Source organism: Thunnus maccoyii, chromosome 11, assembly GCF_910596095.1.
Source record: "Thunnus maccoyii chromosome 11, fThuMac1.1, whole genome shotgun sequence".
Taxonomy (NCBI): Eukaryota; Metazoa; Chordata; class Actinopteri; order Scombriformes; family Scombridae; genus Thunnus; species Thunnus maccoyii.
The window spans coordinates 21,863,703-21,887,773 of NC_056543.1; the positions used below are offsets into that span (position 1 = coordinate 21,863,703).

At 41.2% G+C, this 24,071-nt stretch overlaps 3 protein-coding genes across 4 annotated transcripts; 1 reads left to right on the plus strand and 2 right to left on the minus strand.

Annotated features, from left to right (window-relative positions):
• The first annotated feature begins 413 nt into the window (after positions 1 to 413).
• LOC121906674 (rhodopsin kinase GRK1-like) lies at positions 414 to 7,279 on the plus strand. 2 transcript variants are annotated; one of them, XM_042425657.1, is made up of 8 exons: positions 414 to 1,051; positions 2,021 to 2,731; positions 3,337 to 3,464; positions 4,192 to 4,349; positions 5,274 to 5,357; positions 5,471 to 5,595; positions 5,688 to 5,889; positions 6,063 to 7,279. In XM_042425657.1, exons 2-8 carry the CDS (start codon positions 2,036 to 2,038, stop codon positions 6,356 to 6,358), a joined length of 1,689 nt encoding a protein of 562 aa, XP_042281591.1. In that variant the 5' UTR covers positions 414 to 1,051; positions 2,021 to 2,035; the 3' UTR covers positions 6,359 to 7,279. The 2 variants fall into 2 exon arrangements, with proteins under 2 accessions (XP_042281591.1, XP_042281590.1); XM_042425656.1 differs by having other exon boundaries at positions 414 to 2,731.
• On the minus strand, positions 7,240 to 10,597 carry mettl21cb (methyltransferase 21C, AARS1 lysine b). The gene is made up of 5 exons (XM_042425666.1): positions 10,581 to 10,597; positions 9,961 to 10,093; positions 9,598 to 9,752; positions 9,396 to 9,513; positions 7,240 to 7,724 (listed from the first exon to the last, which is right to left on the minus strand). Exons 2-5 carry the CDS (start codon positions 10,079 to 10,081, stop codon positions 7,327 to 7,329), a joined length of 792 nt encoding a protein of 263 aa, XP_042281600.1. The 5' UTR covers positions 10,082 to 10,093; positions 10,581 to 10,597; the 3' UTR covers positions 7,240 to 7,326.
• A 5,401-nt stretch (positions 10,598 to 15,998) lies between these two features.
• Positions 15,999 to 19,672, minus strand: LOC121907396. The gene is made up of 7 exons (XM_042426921.1): positions 19,643 to 19,672; positions 19,511 to 19,553; positions 17,702 to 18,931; positions 16,969 to 17,057; positions 16,709 to 16,849; positions 16,433 to 16,544; positions 15,999 to 16,292 (listed from the first exon to the last, which is right to left on the minus strand). The coding sequence occupies exons 2-7, from the start codon at positions 19,545 to 19,547 to the stop codon at positions 16,225 to 16,227; spliced, it is 1,677 nt and encodes a 558-aa protein (XP_042282855.1). The 5' UTR covers positions 19,548 to 19,553; positions 19,643 to 19,672; the 3' UTR covers positions 15,999 to 16,224.
• Positions 19,673 to 24,071: the final 4,399 nt, after the last annotated feature.

Here is a 24,071-nt window from a genome sequence, read left to right on the forward strand (position 1 = left end):
AGGAGCTGGCAGGTACAGATCATCTCTCAGATTCATGTCAAGAACACCATGTCAGGCTTTTTCTAAAATTTCACAACAGCTGCAACTAATTTAATTTTATTATTGATTAATCTGCTGATTAGTTTCTTAATCATTTTGTCTATAAAATGTCAGAAAATAGTGAAAGATGTTTGTCAAATGTCTTCCAATGAACAATCTAAAATTACTGAGTTTACTATCATATGACGCAGAAAAGCTTCAAATCCTTATTCAAGAAGCTGCAACCGGCAAACTTTTAGTATTTTTGCCTAAAAAATTACTGAAACAATTATTACGTTATCAAAATAGTTGATTCATTTTCTGTCGATCGATTAATCAACTAATCTAATTATTGCAGCTCTTGCTGTATCCCTCAATCCATCCACTGGTGAAGGGATCAGTGTCTTTAAAGGGATATTACAGCAATTTAATATTAGAGCAGCAGAGGTGGAGATATCCTGATTTTTGGTCTCTAGTATGGCTTAAAACTCTAAAAACACTTGATCCCACATTTCCCACAATGCAACTCACTTTTTTTTAGACCACATTGATTTTTCATGAACAAACACATGTAAAATAAATATTAGACCAACTGTAATAATGAGCATATTCACAGGTATAAGTAAGCATAATTAGTATGCATCTGGGAGGGCGGAGAAATAATTAGACCTCCCTTGATGTATGTGTGCACATCTTTTAAACTTGATGACCCCAGTTTGCAATGCAGTTTGTTATACATTTGTAGTCTCCAAGCTCAAACTAATTTTCTCAGACTTGACAAAGCTCCTCCAGAGAAGACATTTTACAACTGTTTTCACAGGCTGAGCAGTACTGTGACAAGCAAACTGCTTAAAATGGGTGGAGTGCCCCTTTAAGAGGCCCCGCTGATTTGAGAGTCTGTGGATGCAGATTGGTTCCTAAACTTCGGTGTGAGGGTGGGTTTTGGGAGGTGACTGCGTGTCAGAGGAAAGCCGGAGAAAAACTAGATGCTTGTAAGAAACTCAAGAAGACTTTAGACGAGGATAACCATGAGGTGAGGGAACAAAATGTCAATAACTGTCACTACTTATATGCTCTTTCACGCTCAGTGCCATTGGGCCTCACATTATACTGTGGTAGTTTTATTCCTATTAGCATTTCATTTTAATATAGACATGGATTTTCAAGGGCTCTTCCTGACATTGAAACTGGCATTGTTTATCAGGTGTGCCCAAATGTTTTTGACATGGAGAGCCAATAAGGACCAAAAGAAAACATGCGCTGCAGGCAGTGGGCACTAATTAGTTTTTCCAGTGTCTGACATTATTGTGGCCTTTACTAAGTAAGTAAACCATATGGCAACGTAACAAGTTAATACATGTCCATTAGCCTCTTTTTTTTCTAAAGGGATATCTAACATATTTTAACAACAGCCACTAGACAGAGTATCTAAAACAAGGCTTGAATATGTATTATATGAATATAAAGACATCTGGTTTATAGTAATTGAATCAGTCTGATGTGTTGTGATTACCTGAAAGTCTCCCAATGAGTCATAAACGACACAGCTTTAACAAACCTTTACTTATCTTTAATTTTCAGTAACTTCTAATTGTGATTTTTCAGTTTATTGACTGGTGAAACTCCAGCTGCGTACATTGCCTGTGTTGTTCTGTTCTAGTATGTGCTCGCACACTTTGTCTGGGGCATTAGGGTGTTAATGGATTACCGAAAGGTGTTGAGTCAGGTGTGTGTGTGTGTGTGAGGAGGGGTGGGGGTAATGTGCACCCATGTGAATGAGGGTGGTACAGTCCTCAAAGTGTGCTCAGACACCAGCCTCAAGTCCTCATTTCTCTCTCATGCTCCCTCTGTCACCACTCTGTGATCTATCACCCTCTCTGTCTCCTGTTCTCTCACCCTTGCTTCTCCCTTCATCCGCCTCACTCCTGCACAGTAGTTTGCAGCTTTTATCCTCTCACTCTCTTCACTCTTTGCAATGTGTCCCCTCTGCGTTGCCTAACAGTCATCTGCCCTCAACATGGATATCGGAGGATTGACCACTGTGGTTGCAAATTCTGCGTACATCAATGCTCGTGGAAGCATTGATGGCTCTAATGCAGCAGCTCGGGATAAGAAGTACCATTCTCGCCTCAAACTGCCCCACATCACCGTGTGCGAGGACTTGAAGGATACCCTGGATTTGACCTTTGACACAGTCTGTGTGGACCAGCCGATTGGCAAACGCCTCTTTAGGGAGTTCCTGAATGCAAATAAAGATTATGTCCCGGCTTGCCGTTTGTGGAAAGACGTCGAGGCCTATGACCTGGCAGAGGATTCTGAAAGGGTAAACAAGGCCTCAAAGATTGTCCAGCGTTATATGGACTCCTCTGCCAAACACTATTGCCCATTCCTGTCTGAGGACATCATAGCCAAAGTGAAAGAAAACCAGGAGGCTGCAGGGGATGACTTGTTCTCTGCAGCTTTGGCCACAACGCTGGACTATCTGCGAGAGGCCCCCTACACTTTCTTCCTTGAGAGCATGTACTTGAAGAGGTTCCTACAATGGAAGTGGCTCGAGATGCAGCCCATGGATGACGACTGGTTCCTAGACTTCCGTGTGCTCGGGAAAGGTGGGTTTGGGGAGGTGTCTGCCTGCCAGATGAAGGCCACCGGAAAACTTTATGCCTGTAAGAAACTCAACAAGAAGAGGCTGAAGAAGAGGAAAGGCTATGAGGTGAGAGAATAATTGTCTAAAGGAAATACAGACTACTTTTTTCAGTGTCTGGCATTATTGCAGTAAGTAGATAAGTATTTTATTTCAGTTGAATTGTTTGGATGATCAGAAATGAAAAACTTTGTCCTCACTTTTCATAAAAAAGCTTTGATTTTGACTTGGAGTGCAATATTGTGTTTCCTATAATAAGATTTCAGGGAAACACCATGATCTTTTAACTAAGATTCATGCAGTGATGTGATTAAAAAAGGTGTTTTTGCCGGCTTTATGTTCCAGGGAAAGAAAAGCCAGCAGTGAGCAGACTGCAGTGGTGCTAATCATATTTGTCCCTGCCTCTGTCTCGTTTGGCTTTAGCCTGCAGTATTAAACACTGAGACAGGGATAGAGTGATTACTGGGAGCTTTAGTGAAAAGCTCTTCTGAATGGATATCCTTGGCACAGTTACATCTTGCCCTTGACTTGTCTTTAGGTCATTCTTTTAAAATGCTTCAACCTGTTTTCTAACACACACACCACATTTTTCTTCACCTACATGCAGGGAAAGTCCTTTTTCCCCCCTTCAAAGCATTATTTTTCAAAATTGTCTTTCTTAATTTTTCCTGTAGGGGGCAATGGTGGAGAAGAGGATTCTTGAGAAGGTTCACAGTCGCTTCATTGTGTCATTGGCGTACGCTTTCCAGACAAAGGACGAGCTTTGTCTGGTCATGACCATCATGAATGGAGGAGATCTCAAGTAACTTCACATTCTGAAAAATTCTTGTTTCAAAGCACAAACACGAACAGATGTACTCATTGTTTCACATGCTCCCCATGCACTTTTTACTATATAGTTACTTTATTTACAGACATAACTGGCAAACACAACTTACTTTTCTGAAATACCTTTTCCACATCTCCATTGTCAACAGAAAAAGTGCTGTTGACCCAAAAATTGATGTGATAGCAATGTTGTAATTTCAGCAAAAGTCAGTTGTGATATCAGCGGGAGATATATTTGATAATCACACCAATGTGCCACGATTCATCCCAGAATGTTAGTTCCTAATTTCAGTGGGATTGCAATGGGATGGATCATATGTAGTTTGATAGGCAAATTTGGCTTTCACAAACATTTAAATTGTTATTCTCAACAACCATTGTCACACAGTTGTTTGCATACAGAGGGCTAGAAGTGAATTTAGATAATAAGCTCAAGCTCTGTATGACTCATTAAAAGCATTAATCACAATTAGACTACAGATTAACAAAAATACTTTATCCTTTAAGTCATATTGGTCCCCCCAAAAAACCCTGTTTCCTAATAATCTGATTTTAATGTGTGCACATAATTTTGGTCATATTCACAGTTAATACCATTATTCTAGCAAGCAAATGAGCATGCAAGACATGTATAATATTGTACATGTACACAGATCACAAACCTTTTAATACATGACACACCTGCTCTCTCTTCCTGGAAGGTACCATGTCTACCTGGTGGACGAGAACAACCCAGGGTTTAATGAACCCAGAGCCTGTTTTTACATCGCTCAGATCATCCAAGGCCTGGAGCATCTCCACCAGAAAAGAATCATCTACAGAGATCTCAAACCAGAAAATGTGCTACTAGATAATGACGGTAATAATCATTAGTCACTGCTACAAAAAAATGTCTTTGTGTACATGTAAAGTCAAAACACTAGGTCAAAACCTAGTGTATGGCTGGACCATGTATGAAATACTAGAGGGCTTTCCATTTGAAATGACAGATACGGTGTTGAGAAGGGTCTATCTGCAGTCTTGCAGACTACACGACACATCCACTTTACTTCTCGACATACCCCCCTGATATTTTAACCCAATGGTCACCAACCCTGCTCCTGGAGAGCTACTGCCCTGCATGTTTCTCCTCTAACACACCTGATTCTAATTATTAACTTGTTATCAAACAGCTGAAGCTTTTCAAGGGTTTGATAACGAGTTAATAATTAGAATCAGACGATTGTAATTATTAACTTGTTATCGAACCGCTGAAGCTTTTCAAGGGTTTGATAACGAGTTAATAATTAGAATCAGACGATTGTAATTATTAACTTGTTATCGAACCGCTGAAGCTTTTCAAGGGTTTGATAACGAGTTAATTATTAGAATAAGGTGTGTTAGAGTAGGGAGATACCCAAAACATGCAGGCCAGTAGCTCTGCAGGAGCAGGGTTGGTGACCACTGTTCTAGCCCTAACCATTGCACTCCTCATGCCTAAATCTAACCAACCTAACCAACGTAAGATGGCAGCTCTGCGAAGTGGGTGTGTCATGTAGTAAAGTGGGTGTGTTGTGTAATACTGTGCATCTGCAGATGGATCTACTCAGCCGCGTTATTTTCTCCCCCACCCACATTCCATGAAGACCTGCCCCTACTCTGCCTCTGATTGGCTCTGACCCTTACACTGGTGTATCTTCATCACTCAGTCAGTCAGACAGGGACAGATATTCATGTTTATAGGACAGGTCCCTGCAGTCCAGCCAAAAATAGCTGATTAAGATATCTTCATGTCATTGATCAGGCAATGTGCGTATATCTGACCTGGGTCTTGCTGTGGAGCTAAAAGAAGGCAAAACGATGACCAAAGGCTACGCTGGAACACCGGGTGCGTCTCATCTGTTTCTGCCTAGTAGTGAATAAGCGATTTCATATTTACTCTACTGTTTTCAAACTAAATCAGAACTTTCTTTCACTATTGTTTCCCTTTGGTTCTTGCAGGGTACATGTCTCCAGAGATGCTGAAAGGGGAGAAGTATGACACATCAGTTGACTACTTCACTCTGGGGGTGACATTGTTTGAGTTCATGGCTGCTAAGAACCCGTTCAGAGAGAGGGGGGAGAAGGTTAGTTGTATTTTATTGATGCCTTTTATTTACCCAGTGCACAAAAGGCTAACTTTGTGAAATAAACACAAGGTTTTTTGTCTTCTGGTCAGGTTGATCGTGAGGAAATGAAAGAGCGTATCCTGAACCGAGTGGTGACCTATTCAGAGAATTTCAGCGAGCATGCAAAGTCCCTCTGTGATGGGCTGCTCGCTAAAGAGGTTGATAAGAGGATGGGCTTTAAGAATGGAAGCTGTGATGAGATCAGAGCGCACCCCTTTTTCAGTGACATCAACTGGAGGAAACTGAATGCAGGTACAATCTCTTTTCCATACTTATCCTGTTTAGAGCTGTGTATCACATCTATAACTTTAAATATATATTGTCATAATTTAGCACTTTGTCTCTGATTCAATCAAACCCTGAAAATTGCCTCAATCCTCCAACACTTTGAAGTGATTTTTAGTTTCCATATCTCACCTCTCCAGGAATCCTACCTCCTCCTTTTGTACCTGACCCTAAAGTGGTGTATGCTAAAAGTCTGGATGATGTCGGAGCTTTCTCCTCGGTGAAAGGAGTGAACCTGGAGGATCCAGACAAGACCTTTTTTGATGAGTTTTCCTCAGGCAATATCCCCATCCCCTGGCAAGAGGAGATGATTGATATGGGCATTTATGGAGAGCTCAACATTTGGGGTCCTGAAGGCAGCGTCCCTAACGACCTCCGCAGGGAGTCTATACTAGAGCAGCCACCAAACAAGTCATCAACCTGCTGCACATCGTAGAGTCATTGAGACACCTTGAAAACAAATCAACCATGCGGTGTAAAGACTCTCGGTTCTCAAGAACATGTGGCATGAAGACTCAAATACTCAGGACAGACAGACAGTCTCTTCTGAACTTTCTGATCGCAGAATTACAACAGTTTGAGACGCTAAACATTTCTTGGTGGGCACAGGAAACAACAAGGATAGAACAGAGGTGGATGTTCAACCTTGAATGGACTTAAGCATAGATGTACTGTAGGTGTTAAAGAAATTTCTTGACATTTTATGCTCTAAAACCACTGTCCCTCCCTCACACTCTCTTCATCTTCTCCTTCTTTGTCCCCCTCTCTCTTTGTATGTGCATGTGCTGAATTATTGTAATGCTTTTTGATTTAAACTGTTTATTTTCCTCTATCCTATATGTGGTCCTATAGCGTGTATGTCTTCCATTTGATGGAAAATTCTATAGTTTCCTTTGTCTTAGTTTTTACTATATTCAGCTAAATTAAACGCTGCTGTTGGATTACCAAAAGCAGAGAGACCAGAAATACAGTTTCATGCTTTTGGAAAACATTTTGTGTTTATTTCATTGTTAATAATTGACTCTTTGCACGAATAGCCAAGAGCAGAGCACTTTTGATAGAGGTTTATGTATGTTAGAGACGAATTTGAATGTAAGAGAAGTGTTAACAGCAAATCGATTTATTTTTAAAAACAAATTGTTGATCAAAGGTTAAGTCAGAAATATCAAATGTATGGAAAAGTACTGGCAAATAAAATAGCTTATTGAAATGGAAATTTGAGTCAGGAACTTCATTTCTGCTTTCTGCTCAACAAGGGTTATAGCAATGTCCAGGAATGTCATGTAAACACAGAACAAAACCAGACTTTTTTCTGTATTGATTTAAAAATAGATTTTTTTAGTGATAAAGATCATCACAAAACCATCAACTTCTTAGGAAGCTCCCCCTCCTGAAACTCCTGTGTCATTCCTTTGCTGTGCCGCTGTATATCCTCACCTCCTGCTGTGGGAGCTCAAAGAGCAGTGTGGCATTAAAGCTGCTCTTGAAGCACTCTGTGAAGTTCAGGTCGGACTGGAACCGAACTTTGTTGGCCCACAGCAGCGTTGTTCGACTTCCTGGTCGGCAAAAGTAGCACATAGTTTTCAGCAGTTCCTCAAGGCAGTTGTGGTGATAGACCACATCTGCTGCAAACACATAGTCATACTGGTAGGACGGGTAGGGGAAGTCTTGTTCCAGGTCCTGACCCCAGGTGAGGGCAGCCACTTGAGGGGTGTGGCGGGCACGGCCCTTGGTGTTTCGCAGAAGGTTAAAGGTCAGATTAGACAAGATGTCTGGCAGGTCAGTAGCTGTCACCTGGGCACCTGGAAAAGAGCAGAGAGTGAATGATAGACCCATAGACAGAAACTTTGAAAGGAGAACACCAACGTTTTCTGGTGACTGGCCCCTCTGTTATCTCACTCAGTGCTGTGGGTTATATAATGAGATCTGGCACTAAAATCATCTCTGTGAGCTTGAGATAGCTCCATCTGATGCACATGCTAACACTACAACTCATGTAGTTGAGACATAAGAAGGCTAAAACCAACATATCACACTAACAAGTATTGCCAGGGTAGAAGAAGCCTGGTTAGCGTATATCACTGTGCCATAAAGCTCAAAAACTATTAAAAACACATCAATGAGCCACACAGTTGCACTGGCTAGCTAGTTGCTTCATTACAAAGAACGTGGGCACTGTAGTTTATTTTGAATCAATCCCACATAAACCCTCCTGCTGCCGCAAAGAATGCACCTAATGTGTATTAATCTGCAACTGAAAATAGTCCCCAACAAATACTCAATTTACAACTGTTTTAGTGACATTTGTGAAAAACTACAATGCCTAGCTATTTCAGGAAGTTAGAGCCTTTTTAAAAATGAAACTATACATTTGTTTTTTACACTTGTTTTTAAAGATTTACATCTTCAGTAGGAACCAATGTTTTCAGGGCTGATGGCCACAGAAGAAGGGAAGTCAGAGAGTTTTTAAAGGATTGAGACATTGTTGGTATTGGACTTTTCATGGGATTTGTTGACAATGAGAAGAAAATATAATAGCACCAGCCTTATTCTCTAAATGTGTAATTAAATACACGTGGTATTTTAGATGATTACAAGTGTGTACCCTAAGTTTGTCTTTTCAGAAGTCTCAAATCCTACAGGCCACAGAATGAAAAAAACGTACTTACTATAAAGTTTATAAAATGCTATCAGGAGATGTGGACTCAAGTCAGGAATTTGGTGATAAAACTTGCAACTTCACTTGATCACCACTGATTCGTGACTTCACTTGGACCATGGTCACCTCACTAAGCCAAAAAAACTGAAGAATGTAGGCAGTATATTTACAGACAGAGAAACATTCAGGCCAGTGTTTAAACTCTAGGTCTATTTGGAAGGTCAGTGAATGAGTGACTATAAATATGGATTTCTTTAAGTGATCTATTGAAAGAGACAGAGGGATAAGGAGGAAAGAGAAGGATGAGTTACTGTAGGAAGAGATCTTGCATTGATTTCTTTTGCATGAAAAGATGTTTTATGTCATGGGGAATAAATGAACATATATATTTCTACTGTATGAATAATGTAGGTCTGGTGACCTGTTTGCAATGCAAGAAATTTGGTATGTGTGGATAGTCATGGTCCCTAAACAATACATCCCAGTGTTTTGTAGTGACTTCCTGATATTTCCTTGAGTTCAGTACCAGGCTAAAATGTCAATGTTGTCCACAAGATTAAGTATCTCTAAGTAAAAAAGCTAATTCTACAATTCTAATTTGATATTTCTCTTGATATGTAACTATCTTTTGTTGCTGGTTTTTGCATCCAGTGGCATTATATTTGGTGAAGAGTGTATTATGACTTACGTTCACCAACCAGACTTACTGGTGACTTATGAAACAATGACTTGGTCCAACACACCTGTGATTACAGAGGACATAGAAAACATATTATGTGAAGTACAAATGAATTCATTATCATAATAAACTTACCAAGTAGACTTGCCACTATTGAGAGCAAGCCAGTCCCTGCTCCAATCTCCAGCACGGCCTTATCCATCAGGTTCACTTGCTGCTGGTTGTTCTCCAAGAACTGGCACAAAGCTATGGCCTACAAAACAAATTGTCATTATCATATCTGTAACAATCGGTTCATTCACTGAGTTAGTTTCCACACCATCATGGCAAGGCATACCCCAGGCCAGATCAGAGCGCCATAAGTATCCATAGACTCCCGGATGCTGATGTCATGACCAGCGAAAAAAAAGGACTCCTTTCCCAATGCGTAGTAAAGACTTGGCTCCCAGATGTTCCTCTTGTCCAAAGCTTCGCCTGCCATCACTTTGTGGTCTGTTAACACCGTAGACGAGGAGTCACATTAGAATTCTGCAGACTTACAGCACAGATTCATGTAACAAATCTACTGAGAGTCTACTGAGAAAAAATCTGAATCATGTTCAGCCTCTGCAACTCAAAAACTAGATTATTGAAGGAAGAACAGAATGCAGTAGATGCAGTTTGGACTTTGAAATGACACAACTATTTAGTCCAAATTTACCCTCTTTTGTGGTTCTCTGCTCCACCTGTAGTTTCCCATCCTGAATCTCACCATTCTCCTTGCTCTCCTTTTCAGGATGATTCTGTCGAACAGGTTTGCTGATTAAGGACAGTCGCTCCATGAGAACTAAGTACTGTTGAAAGTAAAGTAAATGTTTGTTGTGACATGAGTACCATTGCAGTGTAGCTGCAGTTCTTGCTTCTGATCATGTTTTAAGACGTTTAAAATAACAGTTCAACATGAAAAAAAGTTAAGACATGTATATACAAAACTTAGTTTATCTACTGTACCTCTAAAAATTAACAAATAAACCTACCAAATTGCAAATATATTAAATATATAAAAACTCTGCCCTTACTATATTTTGACAAGTATGATAATGTCTGTGTCAAAAAAAATGTCCCACAAATTGCATTCACTACAGTTTTTGCTCAGTTAGTGTTGATGACACATTTTTTTCCAGAATTTGGATTGTCACAAACATTTGCATCGTTCTTGATTCGCTGGCTTAAAGTTGTGTTTATTTTTAGTGTGCTTGTTAAATGACTGGTGTATTTGTGACTTATTTTAAGATCAGTAAAAGTTGGAGTGGATTCAGAATAAACTAGATTTGGTCTCACCAGTCCCTCTGGCTTACACTGGACTCCAGTTTGGAGCCCAGAAACACTCATCATCACAACACACCACTGCTTTCCAAACACCAATCAGAGTAAACCAAATTATAATGCCATGTAAAGAAACCTATCTGGAACACTGGAAAGAAGAAACTAAAAGCCAAAGTAGATTAGAATGTTATTTGGCCCTAAAAAGAGATTATGAATAAGCAGAATATCTCTGTACTGTCTCTACTGAGATAGAAAGCAGAGACAAATCCTAACCAAATACAGGCTCAGTGACCACAAACTGGCGAAAAAGGATGACACAAAATATCATGGCAACCAAAAGAAAACAGAATATGTGGTCACTGTTTGACAGGTGAGACTGAGACAGAGATGCACTTCCTCCTACAATGTAAAACATTCAGTGAAAGAAGGAACAAATGTTTGGACAAATTATATTTTGATGCTTTGGCAACATTGTTCTCGAAACTTTCATGCCAATAAAGCCAATTGAATTGGTTAAACCTCCCCAGGTCAACAAGCTACATACAGAGGACACATCCAGTTTCTACATACTATTTAGCTAACATGAACATCATATTTTGATGGATTTCTATACAAACATGCATGACACTATTTGATGTCATTTAAAAGTAGTTATTTAAAAAAAAATCACGTGTAGTATCAAAGTAATGATACACTGATTTCACTGATTTTTTTTTTAAATAACAGCAAATGTATTTATCCCATATGCTTTTAGCATGTTGCCCCACAGAATGTGTTCAACATACCTGGATGAAGAAGTGGCCTCTTATCCCTCTTTCTTGTTTGTAACTGTCCCTCTCTCTGCTGTGTTCTTGTGTTTATAGAAGCAGCATCGTCTGTGACACACCCCTGAGTGAGGCAGGGGTCTCTAGGTCTCTGGCAGTCAGAGTTCAGCGACAGAGGTAGAGAAATAGCTTTATGATGTCTGACAGAGAGATACGTGACCCTAACCTCTCCCAGCCTTGTTGTCAATGTGTATATATATATATATATATATATATATATATATATATATATATATATATATATATATATATGTATGTATGTATATATACACACACACACACACACACACATATATATATATATATATATATATATATACAGATGAGTGACAAATTAAAGGAAAAACTGGTACAGGTCTGAATGCTTGACCCCTACAGTGAGGGGATCTAGTGGCTCTGTTATGCTGTGGGGGGCATTTTGCTGGCATGGTTTGGGTCCACTTGTCCCCTTAGAGGGTAGGGTCACTGCAAGTAATACAAAGTTGTTCTGAGTGATCACCTTTATCCTATGATGAAACATTTCTATCCTCATGGGAGTGGTCTCCTCCAGAATGACAATGCCCCCATCCATAGTGCACGAGGAGTCACTGAATGGTTTGATGAGTATGAGAATGATGTGAATCTTATGCTATGACCTTCACAGTCACCAGATCTCAACCCACTTGAGCACCTATGGGACATGTTAGACATCGCTCTCCACCACCATCATCAAACCATTCAGTGACCCCTCGTGCCCTATGGATGGGGGCATTGTCATCCTGGGAGAGACCACTCCCATCAGGATAAATGTTTCATCATAGGATAAAGGTGATGACTCAGAACAACTTTGTATTATGACCAGTGACCCTTCCCTCTGGCGGGACAAGTGGACCCAAACCATGCCAGCAAAATGCCCCCCACAGCATAACAGAGCCACCAGATCCTCTCACTATAGGGGTCCGGCATTCAGGCCTGTACCGGTTTTTCCTTTAAGAATGATAAAATGTGTTTCCTCTGTCAGACATCTGCCGTAAGCTTTACATTATCCCCCTTCTCATCCTCAATGAACCAGACACCATGTAGGACTGTAGCAGACATTTGAGGACAAAATGTATCCACACTGTGCAGTGTGCCAACATATTTGCATATCTGTATGATGTCTGTTATAAATGTGTGCCACTTGGCATGCTCCATGGAGAATAGTGTTAATTTCTGATGCAATCAGCGGGAGAGAGAGGAAACTGTTTACCCAGGTCTGACCTGGAACTGACACCTCCGACTTTAATACCTTTACAAAGCACTTATCCATCCCCTCTTCATCCCCCTGACATGTGCCATCTTTCATCTCTTACCCTGCATGCTCTACCTCTTACTGACTGGGTTGTACATAAACACTCTGGACTCAAGTTTGGTATTCAGCCAGCCAAAGCTTTTATTTCAGGTAACTGAATAATACTTTAAAAAACACAGCTTCACAGTGAGTGACAGTAGTTTAGTTTAGTTTAAAAACCAGTTAGTAGCTGTGTCACCTTGAGAGGAGGTATGATATCTTGTAAATGTGAACTGCAAAACTATTTAAGAGTTGCAAGTGAAAAACAGCTCCTGTACTTCAAGACATACTGCTAACTTTGTTTCTTTCTGGCATGAGCGATGTATTTAATTTGACAGCTAACTTAATCTATGCTTTTGTGAATCCAGTTTCCTTTTTACTGTACTAATTTGTATTTTATAATAACTTTGGCCTGACTGTTGATTACGGTAACAGTCTTTTTCTGATTTGTGTAACTGTCATCATTTAATTTGTTGTCCGATAGTGTTTTCACAGTTTCATAATTGCTTCCAGTGAAAACCTCAAAGGCAACCCGTTGTCTTCAACCTTAAGCGGAAATGTGTTAAGCTCGCTGCATAGCTGTGCATTGACACGCAGAGTGGGGGCAGAAGAATACAACTCAAGCAGGAGTTTGTTTAATGATATTCATAAAATACAGAACCAAATAGAACAGTAACGGAAAATGATTTGCAAAAATATTAAATTTATAATCCTTAAGAGTGTCATGAAATTTTGATACTATTTATGATCAACATTATTTCTGCTATAGCCATTCAACACATTCAGCAATTACTTCTCAATATAATTCTTTTGATAATATATGATAAAGTTTTTATTGGTAGTGGTGAGTGTTGTCAAATCAACGAGAACTGACTCTTAAGGATTACAACTTAAAGTATAAATAACTTTTAGTTAACTAGCTAAAACTTGTGTTCCAAGTTCAATCCTACCTTTGTCATGACCTGGAGGTATTTCTTCTTGAAATATGTTGCAAATGTTGCTCTCTTCCCTCTTTCCAAATATCGATATATTCTTCTTTTTCTGTTATTTGTCATCACAGCGGTGTGAAGAACATATACTGTATGAATGATGCTCACAGATTAGTGCTGGTATGTATCTGCACGATAAAAGGCTGTGGTGTAAACATTGTTTACAGTCTGTTTTTGTCCCACAGGCCTGTAATGCAAAGGTTATGGCTGACCATGGAAACAGAGGTATCCACTGTACTAAGTGCTGGTAAGCCTGGCTGTGCGGGGCTCAGTCGGGAGGATTCAAAGCCTCTGTGCATGGACACACACACACACACACACACAGAGAAGCCAGTAAACAGCTGGTTATGCTGCATGAAGCAAGAAAATGACTTGAACTGACAGATGACAAGCAGAACCACTGAGTCACTCTCATCAAAACAGCAACTCTAATAGCCAGTCAAAGTATTAGAGGATTTTCATCACAACAGAGCAGCAGGACTCTGGCAATCCTGCCTGCTCCATTTCAATTCTCAGTCACTACATGATAAAGATATAGTGCACCGATTGTCTTGTTTTTCCAAAATCACTTTGGTTTTATTCAATTCTTGTATGAAAGGTTTGGCAGACGATCGGTTTTTCATAATTATACGCTCTTAGAGATGATGACTAACAAGATCTGATTATGTACTGAGTCTAAAAATATGATTTTGTTTTGTACCCCTGCAATGTGCAGCAAAGCTATTGGAGATCTCTCCAGGAATAGACTGGAGATCCACATGCAACTGTGATCTTCTAAATCCAGCAAAAGTCACATTTCCTGGTAGGGGAACAATGTAGAGTCTGCAAGGCTCACACATCAAAGATTGTGTTCCTAAAAGTTGAATATTCATAGCAGTGAGTATATGATGGTGGTGGATGTATGTATGTGTGGAGCAGTCAGCAATTATAATAGAAGGATAAAGAGCTGCCAGTCATCACCTTAGAGTTGGTAATCCTAACCTACATGTCCAAAGGTCAGCAAAGGTTGTGTAGGCCAGTGGAAAATGAGTCACAGTCACACACAGCAACATGTGAGACCCAGGAGGCTTTACAGTAGTCGCATGTGCAGTGTGCCGAGTGTGAATACATCACTTAATGGGCGCTAATCTGCTGTAATTCAAAGGGCAGGTGATGATTGGAATTCAATGGGTCTAGATGCCACACTGACAGAAGAGCATTATCAAGCATTCAGCCAACAATGCAGCAGAAGGTGAACATGAAATCTAAAATCTGGGCTCTCATGAAAGATTTTTGGCACCCAAGTAGATCACTCTCTTGGACAGAGAGACTGTTCCCTGATCCTGCAAAATAAGCCAGAATGCCTGGACTCTGGGGGTTGAGTGAGGTGAGCTTGCCATGTATGGGTCCTGGATGGGCAGGGGGTCAGTCACAGACTGATGGTTGTATCACTGTTGACTAGTAAACACTCATCGTTTAAAGCCCAGCAGGGCCTCATGCTGCCGGCCAACAGTGTAGCTCTAACTGAGAGAGAATGTAAAGTTTAAATCTTACCACATTTTCAGTTATTTAATTGTACTCAAAAGTCTGCTATAATTTCAATTAAATAAATGTCTTTTAAGTCACTATCTATGACCAAATGTGGTAACACAATGGTGACTGAGCCTATGGCCCACTGATGAAAGCCCTCGCATTTGCAGTAGTATGAGTATTACGAACTGAGTGTTGGTGGCAACATTCCCAGGGAAAATCACAAATGGCGCACAATGTGTGACACGTGATGCGTTTTCCTTTATCCAGCCGTGGTTGATCCGCCTGAGACGGTAGGCGGAGCTAATGCAACAGACTCACTCTTCAACTCACTAGGCCTAGCAGGTGAGGTAGGTCTTGTGTGAAGTGGCATACTGTGTTTTTTTGTCTCTGTTGATGTCACACAGGCGACACTGTTTGTATCTCTAGGAAGTGAGGTCCAAAAACACACCTACAATTACTGCTTATTATAAAGTATCCCATCACTCAAAAATGTGTTTTTCTTCTTGTTCCTTCAGTTGGATGTTTGAGCTTCAATGTTCAGAATGATGTATGTACAGAGTTTGACAAAAAGTTGTAATTATGCACACTTGATTGCATCTTAATGGTATAGCACAGTCAAGTGCACTAAAGTGTATTTCAATTATTTAAAATTGCACTAATTATATATAATTAATACAATATTAGTAAATAAAAAATGGCAAACTCTAAGTATACTGACAATACTTAAATTAAGAACAATTTAGTATACTTGTTTCCACAAAATAATCACAACAACCTCAAGAACAAAATATGGCACTGTTTTTATTTACAAAATATTATCTTATTATATAAAACAAAGAACACCATAACTAAATATGATGTACAATATGCTTAGGAGTTCTGATTTTTAAGACATTGTGTGGTGTCGTTCCATTTGCTTTTCAAGATATTATTTACCGTACAACAAAAGAAAAAAGCAACAAACTCTGCATCCAACATCAAATCAGACAAAGAAGCAGATTGGAAAGGAGCACACTGTATATTCACTAATAAGGGAAGGAGCAGATGAATGCTTGAGGTTCCCAGCATGTGAAGTCATTGAACTTCCCATTTCCTGAAAGACAAACAGACAGCCATTTAGGAATCCAGTGGCCCCATATGTGTTCAATATTCATATTTGATTCAATGTCGTAGAAATAAATAAAAATATGTGTGTGCCTTCAGCTCAGCTTTAAACAACAAACTGACTCATACCAAATGACAGCACTTCCAGACAATCCTCCACGTTTGCTGTGTCATTGGGCTCCCCTGACAGCCAATCAGCATAGCTCCAGGGGGATCCATCCAACCAGATAAAGCGACCAGTCTGACAGATAACAGGAGATTAATGAGGTGCAATCAGATGGAGGAGTAATTTATTACCTTTATTGCAGTTATTTAATGTAAACCAGTCAAGCTAGGGTGTATAATGATTAATTTTCAACAACAGATTTACTGTGTGACCCAACCGTTTCCTGATACCACACACACCTCCAAATATCGTAGTCCTCCAATCCAGGAGCGTGTGTATGCTCCGTTTTGCCGCCACATCAGGTTCATCACCTCTCTGTGGATGTATTGACTTGTGATGGAGGCCAGGTGGCCACCAGGGGAAAGTGTCTGGCAGAAGTACTGCAAGGGGACAGAAAGCACAGTGATAGTGGGATTAGTGATTAGTGTATTCCTAAAGATGTCTAAGTTTATAAAGATTTCATGGTGCATCCTCAGAATGGTGGAGAAGGCGTGAATACCTCAGCATCTGAAGCCCTCTTTGGTCCTCTGAAGAACTGGTAACACTTCCTCTCCAGTACCACACCAGGACAAGAGCACTGCCTTGTGGCTAAAAAGGGAAATTACAACATCTTATTGTTGCTCTTTAAAGGACAGGCTCACATTTTTTCCAAGTCTATCTTAAAACAAAACTCACAGGCCAATATGAAAACTGACACCGTTTTTGGTCCTGTAATCATTCCTGTTGTCCAGAGATCCCTTCCTAAAGTGATTCCAATGCAATCAATGGGGGACAAAATCCACAATCCTTGTTTGGTGTAAAAATGCTTTTTTTTTTTTTTTTTTTTACTTACTTCTTAAGTTCAGTTGAAGCTAATATGAGACTTCAGCAGTGTGAGTTAGTTGAACCAAGTCGGTACCTTCCACAGTCTTTTTAGTACCAAAGTCCATCTTTGTATTACTCTTCATCAGCTGCAACTCAGCACAGAAACACTTTTTTGGGGAAATATTAAGAGGGAATTTTTTAACTTTGGAAGATATCCACTTAGTTTGTCTAACTCAGACTGCTCAAGCCTCATATTAGCTTCAACAAACTTTATACCTTATTTTTACATTGGAAGTGCATTAGGAAGGGATCTCTCCACAGCCAGTATGGAGAAGAGGAACACTATTTCACTGTACATATGGGTATGTGAGTGTTGTAATAAGTGAAGCCAGTGTGTGTATGCATGCATAATAATTTATTTACGTTACCTTTTGCTGATCTTCTCTCTACAGGGTTTCCAATTTCCTGCCGCAGCAAAGTCCTATTTTCTCTTTCAGGCACCACACCATTCTGAACACCTTCGTCAAACAGAGGACTGTCTTCCATTGCTGGCTCCTCAAACAGTGGCATGCCATCCATTGGAGACTCCTCCTCCCTGACAAACTCATTCCCTGCTCCCTCCATCATCAGATAGTCCGAGTTACGCTGTTTTGCAAGCTCCATCCCCATCACAGCCTCTTCATTTGGGAAATAGTGCCCTAAAGGTTGAATCTGCTGCCCCATTATGTCCAACGCTGGCCCTTCATCCATTATAGCAGAACCTGGCATGACCTGTTGATCCAGAAAGTGCTCTTCTCTCATCTCGGGTTCGAGTTCCATGATTGGTTTTTCATCTAAAACATTATTGCTCCTACCCATAAGCCCTTGCTCTGTATCGCTCAGCTGCTCTTCAAACATGTTGTCGTCATCCATTTCGTTTCTTCCCTCCATGTCAATGTGCCTTTCTTCAATCTCCAGACCGGTTTCAGTCTCCTCGTCATGGTTCATCTCCATCTGAATCTCCTCTTGAACCTCTTGCGGCTTTACTTCAGGCTCCCACTGAACATCTGGTTCCACCTTAACCTCTGATTCCACCTTTAAATCTTGGTCTACGTTGAGCTCTGGATCCATCTTGTCTTCTGGCTTTAGTTTAACCTCTAGCTCTGCCATGTCCTCTGGATTCATGTGTACTTCTGTATCTGCTTTAGCCTTTGGATCTACCTTAACGTCTCCCTCCATCTTAACTTCTTCCTCTGTTTTGAGCTCTGAATCCACCTTGTCTTCTGGCTTTACTTTAACCTCTAGCTCTGCCATAACTTCTGGATTCAGGTGTACTTCTGTATCTGCTTTAGCTTTTGGATCTACCTTAACGTCTCCCTCCACCTTAACTTCTTCCTCTGTTTTGAGCTCTGAATCCACCTTGTCTTCTGGCTTTACTTCAACCTCTTGTTCCAAAATGCTATCTTTTTTGACCTGGACATTCAGAGGACTTTGGTCTGTGTCTGGTGCTACTTTTTCCTGCTGCTCTATGGAGCCTAGTCTGACCTGTGGTGCAGGATCCTCCACCACGACATGACCCTGCACGGGAACCGAATCTCCCAGCAAAGGGCTCTTTTCTTCCTCAGTCAAAACAGGTTTTTGTACTACATCAGGAACTAACACGGGCAGTCCTAGAGCCACTGCAAAGAGAAAATAAAAATATTTGTTGTCAAAATCGGGCAGATTATCTTACCTGCACCTATCATTTCATGATGCAGCAACAACTGGGATCATGTTGATATGGAGAGGATCATGAATATGAGATAAGACCTTTGTGAATCTTTGCAAGAATCAACGTTTTATCAATCATTAACTTCTTTCTGTTGGAAGAAAGTATCTCATTTTAATTGTATCTATTTTGATTAATTTATAAATTGTGTTCGGTCCGTGAACTCATATTTAACCTGAATCTCTACGTGCTGAACTTTACCTTTGAAGATGTTGTGAACTTGAAAGAACAAAAACATGACTACCTTATATTTTTTATTGATTTGCTTGAGATTTTTAGTTTTTTCATTTTCCTAAAGAAGGTCTCTTCATGGTTGTGACAAGCTCATAGCCCAAATTGCAATGAGATGACATCAGTCTTAAATTTTGCTGAGATCAAAATCCACAGCAATGGAGAAGTGTCCAATTATAACGGAACCAATTTGCAAGACACATTTAAAACTGAAAAAAAGTCTTTTATGGAACACACTATTCAAAAACATTTCCCTTACCTGCTAGGCCCAGTGAGAGAATCACCAGTGTCTTCATTTTGGTCTGCATGAAAAAGAGGTGAATTATCAGAATGGTCATTTAAAGCAACCTGAGACTGCAGACAGTGATTTACTGTCAAATGTTTCTTATACCTGTAAGTTATTATCGCCTGTTCATGTGCGTCCTCCTCTCCGTGACTGCTGTTTATCTGTCTTTTCTTATGGTTCTCTTAATCTTTATGAACAGCATTAGTCCCTCCCATTATATTCATTTTCTTTTTCAGTAAGTCATAAAGCAGGAGGCCTTACCGTTACCTTATCTTGTCAAAGTTTTTTCTCTTATGCTTCCTCTTGGCAAGCACCCTGCAATGATTTAGTGGGTAGAAAGTACAAATTTCCAAAGAGGTAAACACTAAAAGAGAAAAGTCAGATAAAGAACTATTCACTATTCATATCCAAAACAATAAACTATCTTACACTTACACTATAGAGACAAATAAAAGTTAATCAGTATACCATTTTAATGTTTAGCAGTTTCAGATGCTAGACACGTGTGCAAAATACTGAGATGATGTTTCTTGAATAGAAATGGACAAAGGTCAAATTATCACCACTGAAATAGCTGACATGTAATTTTCAGTGAAATGTCCCACTCATTAAACATTTTGAAGTGTATTGATGTATTCAGTCTATAGGCCAGACTGGTGAACTCCTGAAATTACTTTATATTTTCTGTCTGTGGCCAGGAGAGGATGCATCTGCTCAGCAAAAAGTAATATGTTCACTGTGACAATCAAACCACGAGTATCAATATCAAGGGTTTTAGTGTGTGTCAAGGTTATTTGCTCACAGCAACGTGTCTCAGAAGAAACATGGATTTAACAGGTTTAAATCAGGTTTGTTTCACCTTGATCCTTTGATACTGTCATCCACCTGCCTTTAGATTTAACCAGTTGCTTTCTATAGATGTCCCTCTGATAATCGTGTTGTTTTGAGCTGTGATTTGCAAACACGTGCCATACCTCTCAGTGTATATCTCGGGCCTCTTGTGTCAAAGTTGTCTTTGTGACATATAGGATATTTATGTGTATTTGCCCACTCAATTGTGTGTTATTTTATGCATATGATATTGATTTTGTATCTTTACAATTTAAAGCATAACCGATTTGAGAAAAGGCACGAGAACAAATCTGGGTGTGTAAACGGTTGGTTGGCGCTGTGTTCTTCAGTTGGCAGTTACACTTAGTAAAGAGTGAAGCTACTGAAGACCAGCAAAGTCACTGTTTGTTTTCATTTATTCTTTCAGAATAAGACCATCCATCTTTTTTTTAAAACAAATATGTTCATCCTGAGTCCAGTGTGATTCGTGGGTGCAACATATTTTGGCGAGTCAGCCCCGGAGTGAGTTCTTCAGTTCAAGATCACCAAGAGCCACTTTTAGTGAGACAAACCAGATCTTCACACCATCATCCTTACCATCAGTGCTGTAAGGGTAACACCTGTAAGAAGAACACAGAGCAAACATGGATAATTTAATGGACGAGATTTGTGCTCAGATGTGGCAGTTGGAGCCACCGCAGCTAATGAACATATGTGATTATGTGAAGTGTTCTGTTCCTGCTGAGGGGGGTAAGACAAAGAGAACTCTCATTAAGATTGTCGAGAGGAAACTGGAAGAAATGGAGGAAAGGGAGAGTGACGATTAAAAGATTTGTCAGTACCTTAGACATCTTCTCTTATATGTGCATGAGGTGAGAGAAAGAAACAGGAAGGACACTAACATCTCCCCTGAACAGAGTCACTTAGACCACTCTGCCGAACAGCCATTCCAGTTTGAGCACCCCCAGGATCGGGCACACAGGACCCTGGAGGAGAAAATCAACAGTCTGAGTGACAAGTTAGCCTCTCTCAGTCATCAACAGTCAGAGGTCAGGCACAGCACACCACACTACCTACCCATACCAGAGGTCACTCTCTGGAGAGAGTTTAAGATAAATGGACAAATAGGAGAGGGAGGTCAGAAGGATAAGCTTTCCTACACCAGTCTCATCCATCAGATTGATTCAGGTCTCTGGAAAGGATATTCTGAAGCTGAGATTGTCGAGGCAGTAATCAGAGCAGTAACCCCTGGTCTCCACCTATGAAACATGTTGGAAATAAAAAGTGGTTTAACCCTGTCAGTGCTGAAAACCATCTTAAAAGGGCACTACAAGGAGGAAAGCACTACTGACTTATGTCACAGGCTTACCAATATTACCCAGGAACCCAGAGAGTCTCCACAGCAGTTCCTATTCAGGGCCATCGAGATAAAGGAGAGAATGCTGTGGAAGTCCAGTGAGGGAGAGGCTGAGGAGTACTACAGCCCAGACCTGGTACAGCGTAAGTTCCTCCATGCCATTGATACAGGGTTCCTCGGTGATGCAATCAAGTTCCAAATGAGGCCCTACCTAAATGACATCCATGTGAATGATGAAATCCTCATAGAAAAGCTCAGTGAAGCTGCAAGTCTGGAAGGAGAGAGGCAACAGAAACAGAGGAAGAATGCTGCTATGAAGGGAGCCCGAGTCTGTGAGGTCCAGGCTGAACTCATCAGCTCTACCCTACCTACACCTGTTGTGAAGGACCCCATCCCTGTGACAGCAAAGGTGAAGGAGCTTCAACCTCAGCAACCTAGCAGTGAGAGGCCTCCAAAGACCCAGGGGCTGATGGAGGAGCTCAAAGCTGGTATCCAGGAGGTGAGACAGATGTTCCTTAGAGCCATGGAAACAACAGCAAACCATGCAGCAAGGGGTGAGTCCACCTACCGTCCATATACCTACCATCCTTCCATCCACCAGTCCTCTGTTTACCATTCACCTGTCCACCAGCCCTCCACCTACCAGCCTACAAGGAAAGACAGACCCATGAATAGGCAGAGACCCAGAGGCTGTGAAATATGTCAAGAGGCATGGAGAGGAGAGGAGTGCAACCACTGCTTCCATTGTGGTGAGCCCGGCCATATCTCCAGAGGCTGCAGGAAACTGAGAATGATGGGAAACGGGAATGGGCTGCTGAGAGGGGACAATCAGTAGCTCCTGTCCACGTGTCCTACTATTGACCAGAGACAGAGAGAGAGACACTTGGGAGGGAGATACATGTAAACAAAGCCAAGCACAAACAACAACAGTCTGCCAGTAAAGACCCCTCGATGGCTACACTTAACCCCCACATCAACTACATCAAGTCACCATGCAGGAAAAAGCTGGTGAGTCTAGTAGGGAAGCAGTGCTTGGTGAACTGCAAGCTGGATGGTGTGGCAGTGGAAGCTTTGTGGGACAGTGGAGCTCAAGCAACTGTCATTAATGAGGCCTGGAGAGCTGAACATCTCCCTCACACCATACTGAGGTCCATTGAAGAACTCCTGGGACCTGAGCCATTGACTGGCTTAGCTGCCAATCGGACAGAAATCCCCTTCAATGGATGGGTGGAGGTAGAATTTAAGCTCTACAACAGGGAGAAGGAAACGAAAGCTCTCACTGTCCCCATACTTGTGTCTAGTGATCCAGGTGTGGCAGAGAGACCCATCATCGGCTTCAATGTTATCGAGGAGATGGTTAAGACACAAAACCCTGGATCCAGAGTTGACCTCGAGACCATCCATACTGTGAGTATTGCCTTCTCTGTCACCGCTAGGATAGCGAAAATGGTCATCAAGCTCATGCAGACGCCTGACCGTGATGAGAATGTGGGTGTATTGAGAACTGGGAGGAAGAGAGTCATCCTTGGAGCCAATGAGGTGACAGCTATACGAGTGCTCGTCCACCTAGGAGCTAAATACAAAGGCCAGGAGGTTCTTTTCACAGTCAGCGACCTGCATCCACTCCAAGAGGGCTTGGAAGTGACAGAGGGCCTGGTGAAGGCAGAGGATGGAGGGAAAATCATCATCACTATACCCATAGCCAACATCACCAACCACTCCATCACTCTCCACCAACATACTGTGGTGGGCCACCTACAGGCAGTCAAAACTGTGTATCCTGCCAACTTGTCTGCCAATAGTTCCCACACAACCCCCTTTACTACCAGCCACCAAGAAACCTGCTCTGCAGTGGAAGTTTGCCTGACCGTCATCCCATTCCACGCATTCAAGACATGTTGGACTCACTGAGTGGCAGTTCCCGGTTTTCAGTCCTTGACCAGGGGAAGGCGTACCATCAAGGGTTTTTGGATCCAGACAGCCCCCCACTGACTGCCTTCATTACACCGTGGGGCCTCTACCAGTGCGTTAGGATCCCGTTCGGACTCAGCTCTGCACCTGCCGAGTTCCAGAGGAGTATGGAGAAATGTCTGGCAGGCCTATGAGATACTATCTGTCAGCCTTATCTTGATGACAATTTGGTGCACAGTTCCAGTTTTGAGGACCACCTGGAGCATGTCAGGACAGTGTTGCAGAGGTATCAGCAGCATGGTGTGAAGCTCACCCCACGGAAATGTGAGCTCTTCAAGAGACAGGTCCGATTCCTGGGAAAGATGGTCAGTGGTGATGGCTATACCGTGGACCCCAAGGAAATAGCCCGTGTTCTGGCCTTGAAGGAGAAGAGAC